Source organism: Limanda limanda, chromosome 6 (assembly GCF_963576545.1).
Source record: "Limanda limanda chromosome 6, fLimLim1.1, whole genome shotgun sequence".
Taxonomy (NCBI): Eukaryota; Metazoa; Chordata; class Actinopteri; order Pleuronectiformes; family Pleuronectidae; genus Limanda; species Limanda limanda.
The window spans coordinates 5,629,593-5,655,305 of record NC_083641.1 but is presented as its reverse complement, the minus strand read 5'-3'; the positions used below and the strand labels follow the sequence as shown (position 1 = coordinate 5,655,305).

Below are 25,713 nucleotides of genomic sequence, written 5' to 3'. Positions count from 1 at the left end.
CGTATAGTCAGGTTTGTATACATAAGAATATAAGTTCATTATAATATACTAAATTGCAAAAAGCAGTATCTAATACGTAAATATATGGGCAGAGGAAGTAGCGTTAATTAGTAACTGGAGACCAAATGAACAAACCCTCCTCCTGAGCTGAGAGGAAACAGGTTTATCATTTATAATGTGTATCATATAATTTGATCATTAAATTTCATCTATGGGTGTGAAACTGTTCAAACTGTGTTTAAACATGACACAACTTTACCACGTTACTTTCCACTCATGCATAAGTTGTAACTCCCACGCAGTGAAACAGGCACTACCTGTTGACAGGTAAACCAGCCCTTCTGGCTGCAGAGGCCTCACCAGTCACACACCGTCACAGCAATGAGACACTACACATTTCAAAATAAAACACTGTATGGATCAGTCTGAAATACAAACAAACACTGTGTTAGCTGCTGTCTGTCACATATATAACAAAAAATGTATATCATTCACAGCTAGATTAGGAACAGTAGATATATAGGAGGTGCAGTTGTTGTAAAGTTAGTTTTTTTTTCAAAGTGGAATTTATTTTGAAATCTGTGAAGGGAGGTGTATGACTTTGGTGTCCTGAACACTTCCCTGTTGTCCCCACCCATAAAAAAGTCCAGCTCCTCACCTTGTTACCGAATTGCCCAGGTAGGTCTGTCAGAGGAGACCTGGGCCCTGGACTGAGAGACCTGGACCTGGATGGAGCCCATTCTCCCCAAAGGTGTGTTCTCTTTTAAACTAGGATATGTTTTTAACTTGAGTTAGTTAAGAGCTTGATCAGTGTTTGTTCCATGACATTGTTTAGCTTTAATCAGCGGATGACAATCATTGCTGAAAGTACTGTCTACATTACTGTTTTATAGAGTTATTCCTTACACTAATGTAGTCACACACATAACATAGCACATAACACAGACGCGCTCTCCTTGCCTGTATTGTAAAGGGGTGTGGCACCTCTCAACTGTAATATTTTGGTATTTGGTATTCCAAGTGGATTTACGGCAAAGATCAGCAAAAAGTCATCAATCTGCAGAAATCCCTTAATTATTTGGCAGCTTTTATTTGTTTTATATTTTATATGATTTACATTGTCTGTTTTGGGAAGTGAAGCAACAGGGAAGTGCAGTCCCTTAGTTTGTTTCATATGACCAGCGTAGAAAACTTGGTTGCTACAACAGCTGATAACGTTTGTAGACACTGGCAGCTCATAAAAACAATTCTGAGTTCCTGGCGTCTGTCTGCAAAACATCTCTGATCCTGTCCCACTGTGCTGTTCAGCTCCAGGTGGAGCAGCCGCTGCAGGTGTGGAGCAGCCGGCAGCTGTCCCCCTGCCATGTGGTTTGCCCCCCCTCAAGGAGGAGGCAGAGCCTGCAGTACTGCAAGAGAAGATTCAACCTAAACACCCGTCAGGAGCAAGAGATGGACAGGTGAGCAGGAGCAAGCATTTAAGTATAGTGATACATTGTATTTTACTATCAAATATTCGGGTATCCATTAGTTATAACTTCATGACCAATCCTCCTTCCTCCCTCGTTTCAGGGAGGAAGGAGGGTCACCTATAGGGCTGCACCTGTACTTTTAAGAAGCTCAGTTTAGACCTTGCTCAATCTCTCCCTTCTATGCTGCAGTTGCATGATATTGCGTGAAGTTATATTCCTAGAATTTGACTGTGCATCAGATGAATTGTTGGGCCACTGTACCAGTCAACTCCCTAAGTGGATATCTTTTGGAAAAACCTCCCAAAAACAACAATAACAATAAACTGTAGAGCAACTTCATGCTTTATCTGGTGTAGCAATGCAGAGGCTACTACTAATAGAATTACCTGCATCACATCTGGGATGCATGAAATAATCTCTGCTCTTTCTTTTTTTGTTCGCCACCAGGATCTGTTCTCATTCGACAGCTCAGAGTCCTCCGACGAGGATGAGGGTCTTGGCAAGAAAGATAAAAAGAAAAAGAAGCTAAAGAAGAAGAAGAAGAAAGTATGTGTCTGAAGAAACTTATGGTCACTGCTAACCAAGCAATATTCACTGTGAAATGTTCTATATTGTTACCAAGTCGGTTCTTGAAAAGTGTCAAATGATGACATCTCTTGGCTAATGGAGGGTGAGTGGAATCTGCTCAGGTGAGGCTGCAGAAATCATGACTTTGCACAATCCTGACATCTGCCAGAGGGCGGCTGGGCAGTGTGGGCTGCGCCTAGCAACGGCCAGTCAAACAGCAGAGAATAACGAAATAAATTAATTGGTTTATAAGTCATGTCAACTGTCACTTTAGCAGCATTGTGTGTTTTTGTGTGTGTGTGTGTGTGTGTGTGTGTGTGTGTGTGTGTGTGTGTGTGTGTGTGTGTGTGTGTGTGTGTGTGTGTGTGTGTGTGTGTGTGTGTGTGTGTGTGTGTGTGTGTGTGTGTGTGTGTGTGTGTGTGTGTGTGTGTGTGTGTGTGTTGCCAAGTGTCTGCAGAGCCCCTCCCTTCTGCTGCCAGCCACAGAGCTGCCTCTAAGTGTCGCTGACAAAGCCTCACTCAACTGTTTCTTTAGTGACTCATTCATTTAGATTCTCATTTTGCACTTTCACCAAGAAAGGTGTGTATTAATAAGACTGTGTACAACAGGTTAAGCAGTCGTTTCCCTTTCTTTCGGCACAGGCTTCCAGCTCCTCCTCCTCCTCTTCTTCATCCTCCTCCTCATCATCTTCATCTTCCTCCTCTTCCTCTTCATCCTGTAGCTCCTCAGAAAGTGACAGTGACAGTGACAGTGAGGTAAGTTGTGGTTATGACTTAGGTGCTAAACAAGGAAGCCTGCGGTAGTGTGCTGTAGAGGAATATTGCCTCCTCACATCTCCTGTCTTGCAACAACATGTCACAGTCGTCACATTCCTTCCAATAGCACGTAGCTTCCCTGAGACTTGATGTTAGCGTTGATCATTATGATCGACGCTCCGCCTCTTGGGAGTCTTTCAGTTGAGTCGTTGATCTGACGGTTCCACAGAGCAGTTTTTGTTGTTGTTGTTAATCCCTGAGATTTAGAGCTTTTCTTTCCTGAGGCACTGCTAAATTAAGTAATTTGCCACAAGCACAAACACTTTCACAACAGCTTACAGGGGACTGATTGTCCCTTCTAACTATGTCACCGCCTTAGGTGAGGATCTGTGAGTTTGCCAGAGCTGACAATAGGAGAATATTTAGGGTAGAATGGCTCTCAATCTGACTGTATGTGTCAAAAAATAAAAATGTCATTTTGTTCTGAAAGATGTGGGATAAGAACATGAATCATCCCCAGACCTGCTTTGTCAACAGAATCAGATTTGTAATAACTGAGAGGAAAAAAAGGAATAAAGCATTTCACCTTTTTTTCAACTGGTTTGGTAACATTTCTGCTTCATGTGACTGCAGTCACGCGGTGGCATGATGTCTGGGGTGTTTTCTGAGGGTGTGTGCGGAAAATCAGGAGAGTCAGGAAAATAAAGTGACAAGTTCTCAACACAAAAGAGAGAAACAAAGGTCAAGATAAACTTTGTGGTGAAACTATTTAACAAATGTAGTTACCACCCCATCTGTTCAGCTAGGGCCGACCAGTTCTCACTGGAATACATTTGACTCGAGGCTAATGCCCTGGATCTGATAGCAGGCGGCATCTGACAGGAGAGTGACACACCCAGAGACGAAGTTAGAAACGCCCTCTGTATCTAACACAGAATGTCACAGCAATGAAAAAAACATGTGTGATCTGTGTTATTTGGATTGGGAACACCCTAGAAACCTTAAACATGTTGTTGTGAGTCCATGTTGAAAGAATAATTACACAGTTATTGCGCTGTATACTCACGTATCCAGTTTGTTATATTGTCTGAGTCATATGTAAAGTCTGTGCGTATCACCAACATAGTAGGTGCGGATGTTTGTTATCTGACCCTAGTGAAGAAAACTCTTATCTATATCTTGTAGGAAACACCCAAGCCTGATCCAATCCCTTTTCTTTATTTACACTCTATAAAACAAATGGAACGCTCATTTTGAAAATGACTTTCATGCACATGCACATATATACAAAATGTATATTTTTTTAAAACTAATGTCATGAACAAATCGACTTTCCCTTGCAGGATGACAAGAAGAAGAAGAAAAAGGACAAGAAGAAGAAAAAGGATAAGAAGAAAGAGTATGTCTGGGACAGTGTTATCATATCTCATTCTGGTAAGAGAACCTTAGTATATCTTATTAGCAGTCGAGCGATGTTTGTGCTGTGATTTGTTTGATGAAAAATGAATGAATGTCTCTAAACAAGCCAAACAACAAATTCCTTGTAGCTCTACATATGTGGGGCCCCGACACAGATTAAACAACATAAATAAGTCTGCGTATTACACTTACACTTTAGCTTTAAACAAGCCTGAAGTCTTACGAACAGAGGCTAACGTACAAAAACCTGAATGATCGAAATGTTGCGTACCTCTTTGATGGGGTTCAACAACAGAAAGCAGGAGACGCACTATTGTAAGGAGGAGTCCCCCCCACAAGTGGACATAGGAATACATGACCTAACCAAACAGTCCCCATTAACAATGCAGGCCTATACATACCAGGTAATTACTTATCTACAACCACTCTGTGTAATTCTAATGATATAATGAATGGATTTTATGCATATTGGATACATAATACTGCTGTGTAATCAGTTGACACAGTTTAAAACTGCAATTACAAAAATATTTAATGCATAAAGTCATCCCGCCCAAAGTAAAAGAAAAAAACATTCTAAGGTTATTTAGAAATAACAAGTGGATCATTTTGTTAAATCTCGTTTGCTGTTGTTTTACTTAAAACAGTAATGAGCTCTATCTCATTGGGCTCATAAACATATAAACATGACTATATAAAGACGGTTAAAGTGGAGTTAGAACGATGAAGAGGTGATATATGCGTATATACTTTCTTCTTCAGTGGAGGTAAGCTTGCGCTGCAGCTTGAGCATGTAGGTGGTATTTTTTTTATGAAGGGCTTCTTATACTTCCAGTTTGTCCAGATGCTCCAGTAAATGAATTGTCTTCTAAGCCTGTGCCAGTATGTGTTGACAGTGAGCTGCGGCTGCTCATCAATCTCCAACATTATCACCTGTACGGTTCATAAACGTCTTTCAAGTTCTGTGTTCTCAGCAGCTCATGAACTTATTAAAACTTACACATTTAGATTTTCTTTCAGTCACTTTAAACTTACTTTTTTACACAAATGGCTGCTTTTGTGAAGAAATGAACAGAATTACATTAAACTATGTTTATATCTTCATGATTGTCCACATATGTTTGTGTTCTAAATCAAATAAATAGTTCGAGAGATTTTTCTCAACTAACGATGTATGAATACACGATTTTCATTTATTAAAGAAATGCTTTAAATTGTAACTGTTTAAATATTTCCAGGTCCTGATGACCAGACGGAGCTGGTGTGTGGAGAGGGTCTGAAGAACAGCCTGGTGAGAGAGGAAACAAGCGATTCTCCATTTTTAGCATGCTGGTGATGTTACATTTGTCATTAAATATTTTTTTTCTTTGTTTGTTTTTTCAGGATTCGGACTCATCAGATGACAACGATGTCAAGAAGAAAGACAAAAAGAAGAAGAAGAAGAAGAAGGACAAGAAAAAGAAAGACAAGAAGAATAAGGATAAGAAGAAGAAGAAAAAGAAGGTATAGTAAAACTTCATAATGAATCATTTTACATAAACATTATTTTATGAATCATGTGCAATGAAAACAATGAAACATTCATATATAATTGACACTGCTTTATATTACTTCACGTCTTTGCTGTGCTTCCTCTGTCGCAGGAATCTTCATCCTCCTCTTCATCTGACAGTTCATCATCTGACAGTGAGGACGAAAAGAAGAAGAAAAAGAAAAAGAAGAAGAAGAAGGTAAATATAATGATTATGAATTAATCAATATGTCAGTTCCTGTGTCTGTATAAGAAAAAATAATATTAATATTAATAAATCTGTTAATTAATTTCTTCTCCTTCATTTTACAGGACTCTTCATCAGATTGCTGCTCCTCTTCATCATCTTCTTCTGACAGCGAAGACAACAAGAAGAAAAAGAAAAAGGACAAGGACAAGAAGAAGAAGAAGAAGAAAGATAAGAAAAAGGTAAAGGAAAGTGTCTGTTTTGTCATTTCAGCCTTCGACCTATATTGGTAAGTGATTCTGTAATTCACAATGTAACTGAATACTGGGAGGATTCCACAGAAAGATATAGTAGTATATATTTATATTTGTAATGAATTATAAGTCACAAGTCACATATAGTTTGTACTTTCTTGCCGATAACTTATTTATGATTATTTATAATGTGTGATTTGTGTTGCAAAATAAAGCACTAGTCTTGCCGAACTCTGAATAGTAAACAGATTTTTGTATTGTTTTATTTACACAGGATTCAAGCTCCTCATCTTCATCCTTATCATCTGATAGTGATGGAGATAAGAAAAAGAAGAAGAAAAAGGACAAGAAAAAGAAGAAGAAGAAGGATAAGAAGGTTAAATATATGTTCATTTATTGTATTTAAAAAAGATCAATGCCTTTAAATGTAGGTTTTCAGGTCAGGTCACAATTTTACCTGATTTCTGCATAAAGAAGGCTCAGGTGTAATCAGGCAGGATCTGGGTTAAACTCTTCACTTCTCTAAGCATGACGTGTTCACTTTGAAGTCTTCACTTTGTAGCAGCGAGCAAACCTAACTCCTCAACTCTGCACACACCTCCTGAGAAAAAAAATTAGAAGCATGTGTGCCTGTCAGGGCCTGCAGGAGAACGGCATGTTACGTTACATAGTTCTAACACACTGTCTTGACACCTCACCTCATATTTATTCAAATTCCTCACTGCTGCAGACACAAGTTGGTGTGGACACTGACTTCTCATTATTTGTCAACAAGGATGTGTTCTAATGTGTTATATGTCTATTATGCATGTGTGTGTGTGAGTATGTGTAGACTTGTAGAGAGAAATGAGGTATAATATATATCTTCAGCCTAAGCTTGATTGTATCTGTGTGAATTCACAGGATGAAGAGCAGAATGAGCTCTGCAGTGTGGTCCTTCTCTCAGCAGCTGGTGAGCGTTCAACTTATTTTCCAACGCCTGGAAATCACAGCAACATTGTCACTGTTTGTTGTGTTGACGCATCAATGTGGAACTCTGTCCCTTTCTGCAGAAAATGAGACTGCAGGACCAAGTACTGACGGAGATAAAAAGACAGATGGAGATGCTGAGAAGGTGAAATACTCGCACAAACTGTTTGCATGCCGCACACACTCCTGTATACGTACAAACGCATACAAAGTTACTGTTCTCTTTTGTCCTGACAGGCTAAAGCCAAAGAGCTTAAAGCAGCAGGCAAAGACAGGCCGTGCGCTGGTACGTGTGTTTGTACACAAATTAAACAAATCAAACACAAAGTCAGGGTGAGTGAAAGTGTTTTTGTTTTGGTTGTAATGATGTTCCCTGTCCAGCAGGGGGGACAGAGGCATTCATTGATCTTCTTGCGGAAGGCAACCTGAGTGATGATGAGGGAGAGGGCGACAAAGATAATGAGAAGAAGAAGAAGAAGAAGCTGAAGAAGAAGAGGGAGAAGGTAATTGTGCTATGTGCATGCTGCATTAAAGAGTATGCATTAGTCTCCCTTAACTGCCTTTTAATGGGCATTGCAATTGCTATAGTATGTTATCACCAGCGCCTACTAATGCAATATTTACAACATAATGTTGTTGTGCTACAGTGTAAAGATCAAAATCCACAGTTATGTAAAGAATGATAATCCTTTTCTGTGTGTACAGGAGTCTGGTTCATGTTCAGACAGTGACGATGATAGTGAGGATAAGAAGAAGAAAAAGAAGAAGAAGAAGGAAAAGGTATTGAGAGCCATGCAATCTCTGTATATATCTGTATATATCTGCTGATAGTGTTTTTTCCCTCAATCACCTCCTTGGGCTGTATATCACATTATGCCTTTTTTTTGTTTAAACTTGACTCTTGACACAAAAGTCATGACATAAAAATATAACTATTTGGAAGTATAAATGTTATCGTTTCAATATGATACACAGGACTCTTCCAGCTGCTCTGCATCCGATAGCTCCTCTTCAGATATTGAAGATGATAAGAAGAAAAAGAAGAAGAAGACGAAGAAGAAGGAGAAGGTTTGTTTCTTCACGACACGTGTAGTACATTTGTTGTACTTTTTGTGTGGTTTCAGGTGTGTATTGTAATAGTATTTAATCATTATCTATGATTTTGTGTTTCAGGATTCCAGCTCTTCCTCTGAGAGCGAGGATGAAAAGAAGAAGAAAAAGAAGAAGAAGAAGAAGAAGAAGAAGGAAAAAAAGAAGGACAAGGTTAGTTTCTTCATAAAAATTCTGTGTATACATTTGTTTTCCTTGTACAGTTCATGTGTGGTTTTGTTGTGTATTGTATTGATATTAAGTCACTAGCTGTGCTTTTCATTTACAGGATTCTTCTGATAGCGAAGATGAAAAGAAGAAGAAAAAGAAGAAGAAGCCAAAGAAGAAGAAGGATAAGGTTTGTGTCTTCACAACACTTCTCTATATTCATTCTTTTGTCTTTTTCTGGGCTGATTCAGTTGTGAATTAAATTCATATTATATTGTTTTCGCTGCTTTTGTTTTTCAGGATTCCTGTTCTTCCTCTTCCTCCGCATCCTCTGATAGTGAAGACGAAAAGAAGAAGAAGAAAAAGAAGAAGAAGAAGAAGCCAAAGAAGAAGAAGGATAAGGTTTGTGTCTTCACAACACTTCTCTGTAGTCATTCTTTTGTCTTTTTCTGGGCTGATTCAGTTGTGAATTAAATTCATATTATATTGTTTTTGCTGCTTTTGTTTTTCAGGATTCCTGTTCTTCCTCTTCCTCCGCATCCTCTGATAGTGAAGACGAAAAGAAGAAGAAGAAAAAGAAGAAGAAGCCAAAGAAGAAGAAGGATAAGGTTTGTGTCTTCACAAAATTTCTTCATTTAAAATCTGTTGTTGTGCTTTTTCTGGGCTGATTCAGTTGTGTATTATATTGATATCAAAGTATTCTTGCCGCTTTAATTTTACAGGATTCCAGCTCTTCCTCTTCCTGCCCTTCCTCTGATAGCGAAGATGAAAAGAAGGAGAAGAAGAAGAAAAAGAAGAAGACAAAGAAGAAGAAGGATAAGGTTTGTGTCTTCACAACCTTTGCGTTAATTAAGTTTGTGTCCTTATGCTTTTTATATATTGTGTATATTGTTAATGATAAATCATTTTCAGTGCTTTTGTTTTACAGGATTCCAGTTCCTCCTCTTCCTCTGATAGCGAAGAAGAAAAGAAGACGAAGAAGAAAAAGAAGAAGAAGCCGAAGAAGAAGAAGAAGAAGACGAAGAAGACGAAGAAGGATAAGGTTTTTAATACTGTGTTTTACAGTTTTTGCGCTTTTTTGTTTGGTAGTTTTGTATTGTATTATATCATTATTGTTGCTTTTGTTTTTCAGGATTCCAGCTCTTCCTCTTGCTCTGACAGTGAAGATGACAAGAAGAAGAAGAAAAAGAAGAAGAAGGTAAACATGATGGATTACTTGTAATGTGCTGTGTTGTAATAATGGTTTATTTACCTCTGTTCTCTTACTGTTACTCGTTAAATTTCATCCATACACAAATACTTGTAGAAGTCCAGCTCTTCTGATGACAGCTCCTGTCCCTCCTCATCCTCCTCTTGCTCTGATAGTGATGATGACAAGGTGAGGTGGCACACATGTACAACACAGTACACTCCACACAGTGAAGAGATGTAGCACCTGCACAATTCAACATCTTTTTATCTTATCTTAGAAAAAGAAAGATAAGAAAAAGAAGAAGAAGAAGGACAAGAAGAAGAAAAAGAAGGTGAGAACACCTCATCTTTTGTTTTCCATCCCAGGTTTTCAGTTGATTAAATGTGTTTACATTTTCACTGATATGAACTCCTTGAGATGGATGGATAGATAGATAGATAGATAGATAGATAGATAGATAGATAGATAGATAGATAGATAGATAGATAGATAGATGGATGGATGGATGGATGAATGAATGGATAGATAGATGGATGGATGGATGGATTGATGGATGAATGAGGGGATAGATAGATGGATGGAGTGATAGACTCATAACATGTTCAATGCGAATATTAAAGTAAGAATATGATATCTCATCACTGTGTAGTTCTATGGTTCAAATTAAACACAATTTGTATTAAAGACATTTTGTATTCTCTTTCTAGGATTCTTCTGCTTCCGACTCCTCTAGCGATGATGATAAGAAGAAAAAGACGAAGAAGAAAAAGGATAAGAAGAAAAAGAAAAAGAAAGACAAGAAAAAGGTAAATCAATGTGCATGTATACTTTTTGGGAGTAAAAAGTGTTGTTTTCTGTGCGTATTAAAATGGGGCATTTCTTCTGAAAAAGGGGCAATACAGTAACACAGTTGTTATTTATATCCAAGGACTCAGATTCTTCTAGTAGTGATGATGACAAGAAGAAAAAGAAGAAGAAAAAAGACAAGAAGAAGAAAAAGAAGAAGGACAAGAAGAAGGTAATTTACGATGTGGTTTAAATGTGTTTGTGCACTTTGTCCTTAAAAAAAGGTGATTGACATCCTTTAAATCTGAGCAGGACTCCAGCTCATCTGGTTCATCTGAAAGTTCATGTGACAGCGACAAGGAAAACAAGAAGGACAAGAAGGACAAGAAGGACAAGAAAAAGGTAAATTACTCAAATGAGTCAAATGAGAATATCATCAGATAATGAAATTATATCCCCAACGAAGGTGACATTTTTTTCCTTGCTTCCTGTTTGCAGAGCTCGGGTTCATCAGGAAGTGAAACTGATAAGAAGAAGAAGACTGTAAGTTTGTTTGTGATATAGATTCTGTGAAAACTATCATGGGTGATTACAAGTTTGAATGAATAGTCGGGTTAAACAGATTTTCCCTCAAACTAAGGAAATTTACAGAATATTTCCTCACAAAAGGTTCAGCCTCCCAGTCACAGTACCCCTTTGTGTGTTGGTGTCGATATCATTACAGGACGGTCCTAACGGCGAGCAAAGCAGTGAACCAAAAGTGGACGATTCAGCTTCAGGTTGTGGCGAGTTCTCTGCCCCCAGTGGCAGCAGCAGCAGCAGCTCCAAGCCTGGTGTCTCTCCAGGTGTCGTCTCCTATGTGTCACTCCCCTCCAAACCTGTCTTAAAACTGGATCCTTCCGGAGTCTCAGCTTTCTCAGCTGTCCCTGCTGTCTCAGCTGTCCCAGCTGTCCCTGCTGTCCCTGTTGTCCAGGCTGTCCCTGCCAGCCAGGCTGTCCCTGCTGTCCAGGCTGTCCCTGCTGTCCAAGCTGTCCCTGGTACCTCAGCGTATAGCGGAGTCCACATTCGCAGACCTCCCAGCCCCATGGAGTCCCTGATGGGGAGCCCGCGGCGGTACGGAGATCCAGGGACACGTCCCACAACCCACCTGACCTCAAGTGATCTGCTGAGAGGCCCCAAGCCTTACAAATAAATACCTTACTTGTTTCAAATAGCGTCTTACAAGACACTGGAGGAAATTGAATGTGATGACGAGCTGTGCTTTAATGATGCTCTCAGTTCCCTGATTTACTGCAACTACAAAATAAGATCACTCACCATGAAAAATAAAAGTAGTAGCTTTTGGTGTTTGTCCTGTTTTAATGCAGAGGTTACTGGGTAAAGATGCATGGGGACATTTTGAAAATGTTCAGGTTGAAGAATAATTGTATCACTTTGTATTAAAAAAACACTTGAGTGAAGGAATTGTCAACTCACAATACCAGGAGATAATTGCAAACGCTTGGTTCGGGGAATAAAATAATGATTTTATTTGATTGTGTCTTGTACTTATTATAAGTAGTAGTAGTAGTATTGCTATAATAACGGCAGTGGCTAAACAGTAACTCACAGACTGCATATTTAGCATGTTCATCCTTCTGTTGAGCCCGGTCCCATCCGGACCAGACATCGTGTTCGTAGATTCTAGGTTCAAGTGGGAAAGGTTAATAATTTAGACAAGTTCAATGTTCAAAAGTTTCACAGTAATACGTTTATTGTATAAGAACAATACTTACATAGAGTCTCTGGGGTTATGCGGGACACGTCACCAGGTTCACTGGATCATGTCGAGAAGAAGCCCCCCCATCCTCAGTCCACTGTATTTGTAAAGACCCAGGGTGCAACACAGAGGCGGTTCTTTTCCTTGAGGGAACTCAGCAATTGGCCAGATGTTTACTGTCTCTTAAAGTGCAGTTTTTTGCAAGCATATCACTTGTGAGAGAAAATCCAATCGGACCAAGTGTCCTTATCAAACAGGGAGTTTGCCACAGCGGAGAGACACAGCAGATTAGACTTAGAGGAGGTTTTCATACCTTTTTCTTACAATATTTCATGAAGTACTTCATTGTGTTAGTTCTGGCACGTCCTCTCTCATGTGCTCTGTGTGATTCTGCTCTGTGTCTGACCCTGCGCCTGAGTCAAAAAGCCACACATCACTCCAATAAAAGAAACAGTTGTAGTATTATTGACCCTATAGACTATACAGCTAATATTGATTCACAGGATATAAATGTAGGTAAACTATAGTAAAATATAGTCATAAGATAGAGAACAAAACATAGATATCTCAACACTTCCCGTACTTCTACATGTCAACTACTTCAGGTACGGAGCGGGAACTAACGTATTCACAGACGAGAAGAATCAATGAAGTTATTTCACTATCTGTTGACATTTTAGACATCCTACAAATTATAGTCTTAATATTGTGAAATACAAACAGGAAGGCCTGGTTACCATGTAGGCCAAAAGGTGTGGTAAGCAGTATTTATAGGCTGACTTTAGTACCTCCACTCTTAAACACTTCAGAGTAACATTGTGCTTTTCACTCCAACAGATTCATCCGACTGCTTGAGATTTGTCTTTATTTTGTTGTTGCTTAGAACAATTGTAGAGAATAAAGAAATGAAACCTCCGCCACCATTTCTGAGCAAAAGAAATGTGTGAAGGCCGAACTAAAATGAGACTACAGGAAGTTTGTGATCAGTGTCACCAGGTCGTCGTCAGACAAGACAAGCCAGTTTTAATACTATTGGCTTTTTAACACGTGGATCTTTAGTTCGAGTTGGAATGTGTTGATCAAACATTGGAGTTCTCGTTGCTTGCTCGCACCATTACCTCTTTGTCACTGAAGCACAATGAACCCTGGTATAGGTTGGCCCATACAGGTTTCACCCATTGCAGCCTATGTTTATGAGAGATGGGACAGTACTGCGCTGCTGTGACGCAGCTCTTGAATTGAGACACAGCAGCAGTTATATGATGTTTAAATAGCCAAACACTGAAAAGAGCCACTCTGCATATGAGTTCCTAGAGTTTTCACTGAAATCACTCTGGTACTTTTAAATGAATATAACTTTTAATGCAGTGGTTTTTTTTGTGGTATGGTGTTTTTTGTAATCTGAAGACTTTTTTAACAATTTACCACAAATAATTTCATACAAACCAGTGACCCAGTCCCCACCCCCCCTACCAGCACACAACCTATAGTTATGAAGTATATTATGTATACATTTTTTATACTTCTTCTCCCCTGACCTGCATTCATATCCCTGTGTATAGTATACTGTGTATGTTATCGACGAACCAATCACTGAGCAGGTGTATCCTGTCAACACATTTGCTAAAGCTCTTATTTCCGACTGCATGTGAACGCAGCTCCTCTGCAGAAATAGGTGAAGCTGGGTGAAATCAGGTGGGTGGGGGGCGTGGCTCGACTGGGTCACGTGTTGTAGGTGCAGCCTGCATGTAGTTGAGAGAAAAGCAGCCTGTCAGTCACTTCGCGGTTTGTTTGGAACAGAACAGGAGCAAGAATGGATTTCAATCTGTCATCAGGTGAGTTCACACTTTAATCCACTTTCATTTGTTAAGTTGAAACCGTTACAGATCGTTTAGTTTTTGCACGTGGCAGCAGCTAAAAGAATAAACAAACCCAAAATATGCATTATATTGAGACACCGAGACCAAAAGTGTATTTAATGTGTAACTTCACTTCACTTTACTCTGGGTGCCCCTTTAATTCTAACATGAATCTGCTCTCTGTGTCTGTTCTGCAGCTGTGGATGAGGACGAGGTGAAGAGCAAGGAGGCTCAGCAGGATGAGTTCAGTTTTCCCTGGAGCAAGAAGAAGGACGGAGATAAGGATAAGGTAGGAGCCTTGTGTGTACATCAACATAAGTTGTCACCCGGGAGCTAAAATAATGAATAATAATTTGTGATAATGGTCGACTTCGACTAATATGACAATTATTATCTTGATATCATTTTCTGGCCATATTGTCCATCCATAAGTTTAAGAACTTTTTCAGGTACTGACATATATGGTTAGTCTTTCTTTGGATAGCTTTAAAAAAAACAAATTACCTAGTGTTGATTACACAAACAGTGCCCCATTTTAAATCTGGATTTTGGGTGACACCTCTTAATTCTTTTAATTGTTAGTTATGATCATTGGGCCCAAAATCAAGCCTTAAGAGATAACGCACTCAATTGAAGATCTTCCCATGGTCAACTTTTGCCCTTTTTTATATTTATTTTTAGGGTGGCAAAGACAAGAGTGGCAGCAAGGACAAGAGTGGCAGCAAGGACAAGAAGAGTGACCACAAGGACAAGAGTGACCACAAGGACAAGAAGAGTGACCACAAGGACAAGAGTGGCCACAAGGACAAGAGCCACAAGTCAAAGGGCGAAGGCCATAAGAAGCATAAGAAAGAGCACAAAGATGGAGAGAAACATGGCTCCTCATCCTCCTCCTCTTCATCATCATCATCCTCCTCTGGCAGCGATGAGGTAGGTCATATGCTGTACTTTTAAAGGTCAAAGTTTTCATTCGTCACCACATGCTTTTCTTGATTTTGATTGATTTAGTGCTGCAGTTCATTGTCCCTTTTGTTGGTTGTAGCTCAATAAAATGCAGCTCGACAGGTAACGCAGCTGTCACGCCTTGGTTCAAAGGTTGACCGCTTAATAGTCAGTGATGTGTTCATTTGCGTGGAACATCCACACAAACAGGTCCGACCTGCAGCTCCTGCTTTCACCCGGCATGCCACACCACACCCTCCCTGTGTGTGTGCGTGTGTTTTTCATTTATGATTCATTCCGTCATCAAGAGACTCTGTCCCTGTTTTAACTGCAAATGATGGAAGGGAAGAAGAGAAGCAAATGAGTTCAGCCCCACCTCCCTCAGATAGGAGAGTCGTAAAGAGCTGGTGTTTGATCACTTACATGGACGAGAACACGCTGCTCTCAGACCTGTCATGGCCTGACAAGACTTCACAACATTCCTCCTCCACAGAAAAAGAAACAAAACCCAGTTCTTGTTACGGCTCATGCTGCTTCAGAAATGATTCATACATTAAAGATAGAGAAGGAGCTGTGGCTCTTAAGATGTCCTTTTAATAAATCATGTATCCTTTCTGCAGTAACAGCATTGTCCTTTTTGTCATTTCAGGAGTGATGCTTCCTGGGGGACAGGGCTGCTCTGTTAGTCTCTTATCATCTCGTCTATTGACAAAATGAGTATGTGTCCGTTCGTCTGTGTGTGTTTGTGTGTGTGTGTGTGTGTGTGTATGTGTGTTTGAGGATACAGTAGCATCAAATGTTCTTCTCGTCCCAGCACTGGTGTCACAGAAACATCACGGTCTTGTGTAAACGAATGTGCCAATTCCTAGAAATAAATGTTCTGACGACAAACAAAACGACTCAGGGTGTTTTTTTGTGTTTTTTCTCTCCGTAAAATTCTCCTGTCAAGTAAAAGTGTCTTTTCTTGTCTTCACCACTAGATGTCAGCGTTTTCTATTTTAAAGTGTCCAAAGTACTGAAGAAGGTTTATTTTCAGGATTTCTTTTTTTACAATACAAAATAAATGACAGACACTTAATACACATGATAAAGGGACCTTTTCAAACAGGTTGTAGATGCAGACATGCATCAAGCTTGAGGAAATACAAATACAAAATAAAAGTATGTTCCAGTCTTTTAGTTAAAGAATGGATAAACAAAAGGAATACATTTTTATTGTTAACCATTTGAAAAATAATGTTTAATTTCTGCCATTTTTCTCTCTGGCATTGCTTGCTGCTTCATATCTCATATCTCTCAAATCTATAAGCTTTGTAATTGTAAAAGTCAACCAACCATAATCAACAATAGACCTAAAGAAATTGTTTTATAAATAGAGAAAAAATATTCATACAATTCTCTCCTGCCACTCTCTGTTGGCAATCTACCTTATCAACATGTTTTCCACCCCATGTAATTAAATGGAATAATGTAGCAACATGATTAGGTAGAAGACTTTGAAGTGATGCTGTCAACAGGTGAAAATGGATCTGGAGGAAGAATTCAGATGATTCACTTCAGTTAATAGATGAATCGCAGTGTTCAAAATCCTCCACTGAAAATCCCCTGTGGGCAGCTCTTAACCGGCTGCAGGGTCTTGTTACTTGCATGATCCTGTTTAAAATCTAAGATAGAAACCATAAATTTCCGAATTTTACGGTGACTGAGAGGGCTCAATGCACTGCAATTGCAAGTAAGTCACACCACAAGCAATCTTCGAAAACATCTTAATCAATTTGTGAACTTATTGAGGTCTGCTACTCGTCAGTGGTGATGGAACTTGGTGATGAAGCCATGTTCATCACTTTTGTTGGATAAGGGTTAGGCTTCTCAACCTAGTATTCAATCCTTTGGCAGCAGAACGGCATTATCTCTGCCTTCCACCTCATAAAGCTACACACTCATGAAGGCCATAGTCATATCTACAAAACCAAGAATGTACATGGTTCAAATAACCTGTGAAGTATTAAGAACTATTATGTTTTTATGCTGAGACATATTTTGGTGTATTTTGGTTAATTTTGGTGTTTGTGTTAGTGTTTTGTAGTTTTTGATTTAGAACACAATTTCAGTACTTGTATGATTTATACCCTGTTAGTTTATGTTGTTCAGAGTGTGGTGATATGAAGCATTTGAAGAATCTCCATGATGTCAAATGACTGCAATTTCAATCTAGTCACTGACAGACCATTTCCATTCCAGAGTGTTAGAGTTCTGCATTTAAATTGTAATACAAGTAAAGAATACTAATGCAATGTTAGTGAAATATGTACAATATAAAGTAAAGTATATGAAATGAATGAGGTAATACATTGTATATCTGTGATCTGCAGATTAACTAGTGACCATATTAGTGAGATAATGTGAAAAGTACAACATTTACCTGTAGCACAAGAGGTAGAGAGGGTCGCCCATATACGGTCAGTGGCTCGATCCCTGACTTCTCCAGTCTGTAGATACTGAGGGCTGTGCTGACAGTGTATGTAGGTGTGTGGTAGAAAAAGTAACCGTGAATGAGTGTGAAGCACCTTAAAAATACAGTCCATTAACCATTATTAAGCAGCGTCGAAATAACTCAAGCACTAATGCCAAAATATTTCACTCATGTACAGTGTACAGTAGTGAGTTTTGTGTAAAACACAGTAAAAGTACTGTAAATTAATGTATATTAATATATCATGTCTGACATTGACATACTCAGACCTGAAATAATAAAAACACTGAAGCTTCTCAACACACGGTCGGACGTCTCAGACAACTTCTCCGTTTACCTGACATCAATATTCCAGTTATTGTGAACTGCAGCCAGGGCTGTCAGCAGAAGAGAATTACAACATTAAGCATCGAGGATCTCCTTCAGGTCTTTTGAATCTTTTATGGGGCGCAGAAGAAGAAAAATGAAGCAGTCTCAGAAGGGAATCAATAATAAATCAAGCATGCATCTTTCGGTGGCTGCTGGAGAAACCCAATTTATCCCATCCATCATGTTCAAAGCCTCATGTTATTTAACCTGTGAGGGAATATTGAAGGGAGGAATCAGTGGGCGAGGTACCAGAGCATGTTCTTGATGTATTGATGTGGTCAAATGAAACATGCACGAGGTTTCATTTGGGCCAAAAGTGTGCATCTCTTTTCAGAGCTGCATGTGTTTCATCCATCTGACATATCCCTCATGGAGCATGTGGCTCTGTGAACTGCGTCTGTTTGATTTTGTCTTACTTCTGCCACCTGACTGGCTGCATCACTCTTTTGACATTCTACTAATAAATGCAGAAATCTGTCTGTTCTATGATTTCCTCGACAACATCTCTTCGAGCTGACTTCAGACTTGGCAAGGATGTTCCTGGTGACCAGAGGAGGTGCAGAGTCCAGACTCCAAACCCAAACGCTCCAGTTACTTGTAGCAGCACCGGCTGTAAAGACGTTTGAGATCCATCACTTTCATGATCTCTGAATTGTCAGTTTACCACAATGTTCTGTAACATGCTTACAGGCCTATAGTCAATATAAGTGCTATAAAATTGTTGGTACAAAAAAATCTCACAGATCTCCCTCCAGCAGCCCAATACACCCCTCGAAATTATATATTCAAAAGTTTTGTCATGAAATAATTCCCCTTGTGGCCCCAGAGGGCAAACAGATGAGGGCCACTTCAGGCTATGAGGCAACACTTCCGTCCTTCTCCTGGTCTGAACAAAATGGATGGGAACAAAAAGAAGTGCTCTCAGCAAGGTGTAATCTGGAGGGAACCTTAAGTGCCAGATGTGGGATGTTGGCCAAATCTGGGCCAAAACTCTTTTCCTATGTGGGTTAAATTTGCTCAAATGTAATTCCTCAACTCTCTCTTCCTTATGCTTACGTGAATGTTTCAGTTTCTCAGTCTCTGCGTGCTAGGAGGCAAACAAAAACCCTAACCCCACTTACTGTGGCAAATCACATCGTGGCTTAATCTGTAGTTTAACTTTGGTGAAAATTGACCCATAATCTGGATTTTGCATGGATGTATCTGTGACCTTAAGGTGGAAACACCCAGCTATGGTGTTTCATTCAAAATGCGTTTTTCATCACATAAAAGGTGCAAGGGGGACAAATGCCTAAAAACGTTTTGGTGCAAGCTTCTCACTTGTACTTGCAGCATTCTACAGCTGAGAGTGGCTGAAGCTTTAAATACATTGCACCATTAGAACCAATGTTCTCTTTGGTGACACCAGAGTACTGCAGGTAAAACACCAAACACCCGGCGCCTCTCTCTGCACCTCTCACCTGTACCTGGTGTTGCAGTAAGAAAACAGTTGCATGAGCTTTTCAGAGCGGGAGCTGAGGGGGGAAGTGATGAAAGTCGGACAGAACGAGAGACAGTGTGAAGTTAAGGCTTTGGTAAATCCTTAAGATTCCTTAACGTCTCTGAAATCCCACCAACAGTTTTGGGACAAAGTGAAGGATGGAGCTATGGACTGGTGGATAGACAGATGTACAGTAGAGAGCACTGACACCATCGCGTCTTTCCCTTGGATTTCTTAGCTTTCTCGATGATTAATAAAATAATTTGGGGCAAGAAAAAAAGTTAGTTCATTAGTTGTTTTTATGAGTTTTTTAGTTACATACCTGTGTGTGGAGTCCTGAGGTGAGCGTAGTGTGATCAGAGGGATGAGAGGAGCTGGTTTTGACGCAGTCTCCACCACTGCTCCTTGTAATCAAGTGCAGCATTCAGCCCATAGACATGGGTTTTCATCCTGCTGAGCTTTACTGTAACGTCTTTTAATTAGTCTCCACAACATAATATTTATTGATTTTTATAGTTGACACTGATGGTAAAAGACTTGGAGCAGGAGAAGAACTCACCTGAATGAAAGTCTCCTCTGTGCTGCAGCAACAACGTACTGATATCTACATTTTTACAAATGATGGAAAAAGGCCTTAGACGGTGAGAATTCATAGTGTGATGAAGAAACATCTTCTGCACAGATAAGATGGCAACATTTCTAAACAGAGTTCACAGAGGTTGATAAAATAATTAACTTGATAAGCCTCGGTTGAAAATATGAGTTCAATAAAACCTAGAAGATTCTTTTTCTAATGTACGAGTGGACAGTCAAACCCAAAAAACGTGAGAGTGCAATAGAAGCATTTCAGTATTAAACCAAATAGCAGAGAATGGATAGCAGTTAAGGTCACTATTAGTCATGTATTGTTATTCTTATCAATATGAATAATAATAATAACAATAATACCAGAGCGGCTCCAGAGTGTGATATTCTTCTTCTTCATATTATTATTACAATATTAAAGGTATTAAAAGGTGTATTAGTAAAAAATTCAAATTAAAAACTTAATGTGTAGACTACTGTCAAAAAGTGTCTATGGGGCTTAATGGGGCCATTCATTCAGTGGACGCACCGCAGGAGGGCATGCACGTCTCTCTCTCTCTCTCTCTCTCTCTCTCTCTCTCTCTCTCTCTCTCTCTCTCTCTCTCTCTCTCTTCTCTCTCTCTCTCTCTCTCACTCTCTCTCTCTCTCTCTCTCTCTTTCGCTCTGTGGCGTCAACGGTATCCTAGCAACAGCCCAGCTCCAGCTCAGCTCTATCATCCTCCGCTGAGCGCTGTCGTCAAGCCGCGTTGACGCGCTCAGACTAAAACAGGAAGCCGTCTGGATTTATCTAGCCTACAAACTAAAAGCAGAATAAATTCAGGAAAGTTTTAGCTCACCTGCTCAGACTGTTCACCTGTAGCTTTACTCTTGGAGACAATCTGGAATTAGTTGTCCTTCAGCAATAAGTCTAAGACCAAACATAAGTAAAGTGGAATTTTGTGAGATCGAAGTGGAGGACAATCACTTCTCCGTCTTCTGCAACAAATATGAGCATTTGACACACACAATACATTGCTCATAGTTTACAACAGCCCACATAATCTATTCAGTGGGAAGGTCTAGTTTCTGGGGCCCGAAATGTCAAAACTATTAAATCCACTTTCTGCTGATCTGATGTTATTACATTTACAGAATACAATATTTAAAGTATACATCTTAATCATCAATATTAAAGGTTACAAATCTCACAGCCTCACAATCTTCAAGCTGATGGTTGTTCAGGGAGATCAACTTCAAAAATATTTTTTAATCAGATAAACACTTTAATTCGAATGGAATAAAAACTAGTGACATATATGTGAAAACACGAGTTTTATCATGAGAAATATCGAATGGCTCAGATTGTGCCAAGAAGGCCAATTGGATATTAAGCTTCACTTTATTGGAAAAAAAACGTGTCATTTCATAGAGGATATTCACACTGAAATGTATTTTTAGGTGGACACAAAATATTTAATTCAGATGTTTTATTATGTTGTTTTTCACCTCTTAGTCTTTTATGTGTCGTATTTGAATACAGGGAAGTGCACACGTGTGACACATAGAGGAAGTGGTTCACTGACCTATCACCCTTTGCCACCTCGTGACAACACTGACGTCCAAACTATAATCCGCTCTGTCCCATTTACGCATCACCTCCACTTTTTTATTTTGAAAGACTTCGGTCGGAAGTGCAGTTATCCCCTCCGCTGTGTGACTTTGCTCGCGGCTGCGCTCAGCTCCCGCGGCAGAGCAGACAAGAAACCATGGAGCGCAACAAGACGTGTTGGAGAGTCTCGCTGAGCGCCCGGGAGAAGTGCCAGCTCCTGCTCCGTGCCTGAACTCACTTTCTCCTCTGTGGGAACATCTTCCCTCATCAGCGGGTGCACGGTGCGTGTTCTCCTTCCATGCGTGCGTAAAAGTGACAGGAGAGGTGCAGAGCATTTTGGAACACTTTGGAGTGACCAAAGAGCGCAGGAGCAAAGGAGGAGAAGAACTAGAAGCGCCCGAGGGAGAGAGAGAGAGAGAGAGAGACGAGAGCCCGGCGGTGGGCAGAAATGCTCTGCGTGTTTTATTCTTTGTGCTTTTCTCGCTGTTTCTGGAAAATGTGGTGCGTAAAAACCCGCTGATTGCTTTCATGTCCGACGCCATTCGAAAGGAGCGGTGACTTTTCTTCAAGTAAACTGTGAAGAGGAGCTGTGATTCCACAAGGAGAAGAAGGAACTGGGCTGAACACCGAGAGCGAGTCACCAAGCAGCTACGAACCATGGTGAAGTTTCATAACTCGGACCTATGGATAGCCTGGATGGTCATCTTCTGCATGGAGGGTAAGTTCATCCACCTCAGGAAACTTCGGTCGACTTCATCCAAGCTGTACGCAGCTCGCACCTTGTACACTCACTACCTCACAACTATAATAATAATGATAATAATAATCATAATGATAATAGGTTTGAGGGAGAGGGCTTACAGTGTGAATCACGTGGACAAATCATCATTACAAATCATCTGCATCGGTATTTCAAAAACAGATGTATCTGGATTTAAATTGTGCCACGGGGGCTCAACCTCTCCTCTCCAGGAGCGCCTGTACCCCTTCCCTTCTTAATACTGTATGTTTGGATCAAGCTTATAAATCCCCGGCATTTCCATCACAACAAACTAAATCACAGATTTAGACTGCTTATTTTTCTTCCTCAGTATTCCAGTCACCGTGGCATCTACTCCCCCCCAACAAAAAAGCACTTTTGGATTGTGCGCGTCTCATCCATAATGCGCTCTGCCGACTGATACTACTTTTGCTTCTGCGCGTCCTACACAACACAAATTGCCGCTTTATTTCAGACAAAAACGCGAGTGATTCACTTTAAACGTGGCGCAGGAGCGGGACAGTGTGTGTTTTGAAATAGAAACGGAGCAGACGGTGCAGGGTTGCGCTGCGTAATCCGCCCGATTAACGGAACGCACGGTGGCCAGGCGGCACCGGAGAGAGGAGAACAGATCACTGTTTATTCCTATAATTGCTCTATGGGGAAATTGTGCTTTGTGTGCACGTGTATGTGTGTGTTACACTAAATGGCAAAGTTCATTGTCCTTCTGTAAAGGGCTGGAGGATGTGGCATTAAAATATATTAAGATAATAATGGTCGTGTGGGACTGTCGATAATTAACACGATACATTTCATATTATCATTATCTGTACAGTTTAACGACTAAAGTGAAGGATGTGGTTTTGAACTTATACTTGAACTAAAACTTTACAAACCTGAGGAAGATCAGTTCAGCCTTATAGCTCTTCGCTGAACTTAATATATATAGATTTATATTGAACCTGTTATTTTGCTATTGATGGAAATATTGCCACAAATATTGAATAATGGCCTTATTGTTATTTTTATTTTAGCAATACAAAAATGTTTCCATTGAGAGTGCATGTAAGTTTAGTGAGTTTTGCCATAGGTTGTTAACCAAAATATTATAGTATTATATAAGATATATATCTGTTTCCTGTATTTCAGAGAATGAAGTTTGAGTGGAAAAGATGAATCGGTGCTAATGACTAAATGAGCATCATTAGTGAACGTATTCAAGCAAATATGATGCAGGCTAATAAATGATGATGGTTAAAATATATTATGGGATTGATTAATAGCTGTGTGTTGAAAACAAATGAGCTTCTGTTTAAAATACTACAACTCTCATATAATATTTCCTGAAAATAAAAATGCTAGAAAACACAGTCTCCCCGTTGAGCCTCCTGTCAGGACAAGAAAATCATTTCCACTGAACCATGCAGACAAACACACACACGCACACACACACACACACACACACACACACACACACACACACACACACACACACACACACACACACACACACACACGCACGTACACACCTACACACACCCGGGCCTGACATGTCAATTTGGACAGAACAATTGTGCCAGATTGAATTTAGAGCCAGATTGACCAGGTGTTTCACTCCGCTGCTCACTTGTTTAGCTGTTTACGTCGGCGCTGAGTGGACCCACGGTGTCTTGTCAGCTTTACTCAGGCTTACACACATACACATATGTGCAACAACATGATTAGATTTCCCGTCCGTCTGCTCTTTGCAAAATGGCTCGAAATGAAAGCAGTAGATGGTGGCCATCCCGTCCTTCTCCCCCAATCATAGTCTACCCAGTTTAATGCAGTGAGGGAAGAAGCTTCATGACTACAAATGACTTTACAGTAGGAGAACAAACAAGCATGTGTGAGCTGAGCGGCTCCATTAACAAGAGAAGCTGCGTGCGTTCCTTCTCTGGACAGTTTCTCTTCCCTCCTCTTGCGTCTTGGTGGGGAGCTGCCAGTGTTTCTATAAATACATTCTGATGCAACAAACTCTGTATTGATTGTGGTTGCTTGTTTTGGCTGTGTGTACTGACCTCCACTTTTTGCATGTCAGACATTGTCATTGGATTGATCTGATCTGTTCATTATGTTCACATGCAGTCAGGCTTGTTCCACTCGGATCTTTCCGTGTCCATTTGGCTTGAATGTGATGTACGTGCCGTCTCGTGAGTGTTTGTACCCGTGGATCTGATGTAAACGTTAAAGACAAGTTTTGAAAATCAGAAATCTGTGAGCAAATACAAGCAGAGGTGTAATTCATAGTGGGCAGGTGTCAGCCGTGGTCAAGTACTTTCAGCATTTGTCAAAGAACGTGTCATGTTGTCCTCCATCCCTGTTACACATAGATACTGTATGTGTTTATTTAAAAGGAACAATGCACATTCATTAAAACGCATCCTTGTGTCCAACATGCAAATGTGCCAGATTTAGAACTCAGGCTAGTTTACGTGTGCGGTGCTGCAGTTTGTTTGGTAAAAATCATACAAATAAGACATAGTCATAAAAACACAAAAATGCACTAACACAAACAAAAGCACATAGAAAGAAAAACACAAATGACCCGTAAATAAAAAATTGGACGACGGAATTCTTTAGCTTCTTTTAGCTACACACTGAAGAAATGTTGGCTTTTTTAAAATCTGCTTTGAATGAAATGTTGGAAGCAAAATGTACTAACGTCAGAAGTTCTCATGCTTACAATATGATCAGTTCAGCGTGTTGACATTACGAGCCCCCCCCTTGGTGATACCAGCACACCACGAAGCCCCCTATTTAACGATCCACCGCCAAAAACCCTCTGGGGTGTGGTAGGGTCCGATGCGGAGGTCCAATCAATTCAGCAAATTAAAGTAAAGCAGAGGAGGAGGAGGTGGTGGCTCTGAACTTTTCAACTGCACTTGTTTGTTTTGGTCGTTTGCATAATAACATCCTATAGAACAAGTTGCCTACAGAGGAATGTTCAGATTGGTCCCGCAGGCTTCCATCCCGCTGGTTGAGATGAGGAGTCAAGCGAGGGATGAGGAAACGCTGGAGCATCACAAAAGAAGGACGACGTGGAGTTTTCTCCAGCTCATTGACATTCAGGGCATTCGTGTCTGCATCAAAGCTGAACTTAGACCAGTTCCCTTCTACTCTCTCTCTGTGAGCGTGTTGACACTTGAGTCTCTGCGCAAAGTCCCCAGTATGAACCTACAGAGTTTGTTGTTCCCACCGTCTCCTCTGCTAATTCGGCTGCTTTCAGTTGGATCAAGGAGTATGATTCACGTCACACGGTTGGTCCAGAGTATCGGAGAGGATGTTTTTGATGATTCAAAGACCGAAAAACATCCTGCTATCATGTTTAAAACTTGAAGAAGAACTTTATTAGCCCAAGCACAACAAAATTAAGCAATGTGTCATCCACAAATCAAATCGTTAAAATTATTCCTGTTCCAAAGATTTACTTTGGAAAATATACAAATGTAAAAAATAAGTTGAGGAAACAC

At 40.1% G+C, this 25,713-nt stretch overlaps 1 protein-coding gene across 1 annotated transcript; it reads left to right on the top strand.

Moving 5' to 3' along the window:
* The first annotated feature begins 729 nt into the window (after positions 1–729).
* LOC133003649 (nucleolar protein dao-5-like) lies at positions 730–11,892 on the top strand. Its single transcript, XM_061073436.1, has 30 exons — positions 730–751; positions 1,309–1,457; positions 1,917–2,015; positions 2,678–2,791; positions 4,135–4,225; positions 5,449–5,501; positions 5,594–5,713; positions 5,854–5,940; positions 6,054–6,170; positions 6,457–6,558; positions 7,086–7,134; positions 7,235–7,296; positions 7,389–7,437; positions 7,536–7,654; positions 7,857–7,931; positions 8,127–8,219; positions 8,325–8,414; positions 8,530–8,598; positions 8,709–8,810; positions 8,921–9,016; positions 9,131–9,229; positions 9,337–9,450; positions 9,541–9,606; positions 9,715–9,786; positions 9,878–9,931; positions 10,308–10,406; positions 10,529–10,618; positions 10,699–10,788; positions 10,885–10,929; positions 11,111–11,892. Exons 1-30 carry the CDS (start codon positions 730–732, stop codon positions 11,576–11,578), a joined length of 2,955 nt encoding a protein of 984 aa, XP_060929419.1. The 3' UTR covers positions 11,579–11,892.
* The last annotated feature ends 13,821 nt before the right edge of the window (positions 11,893–25,713 follow it).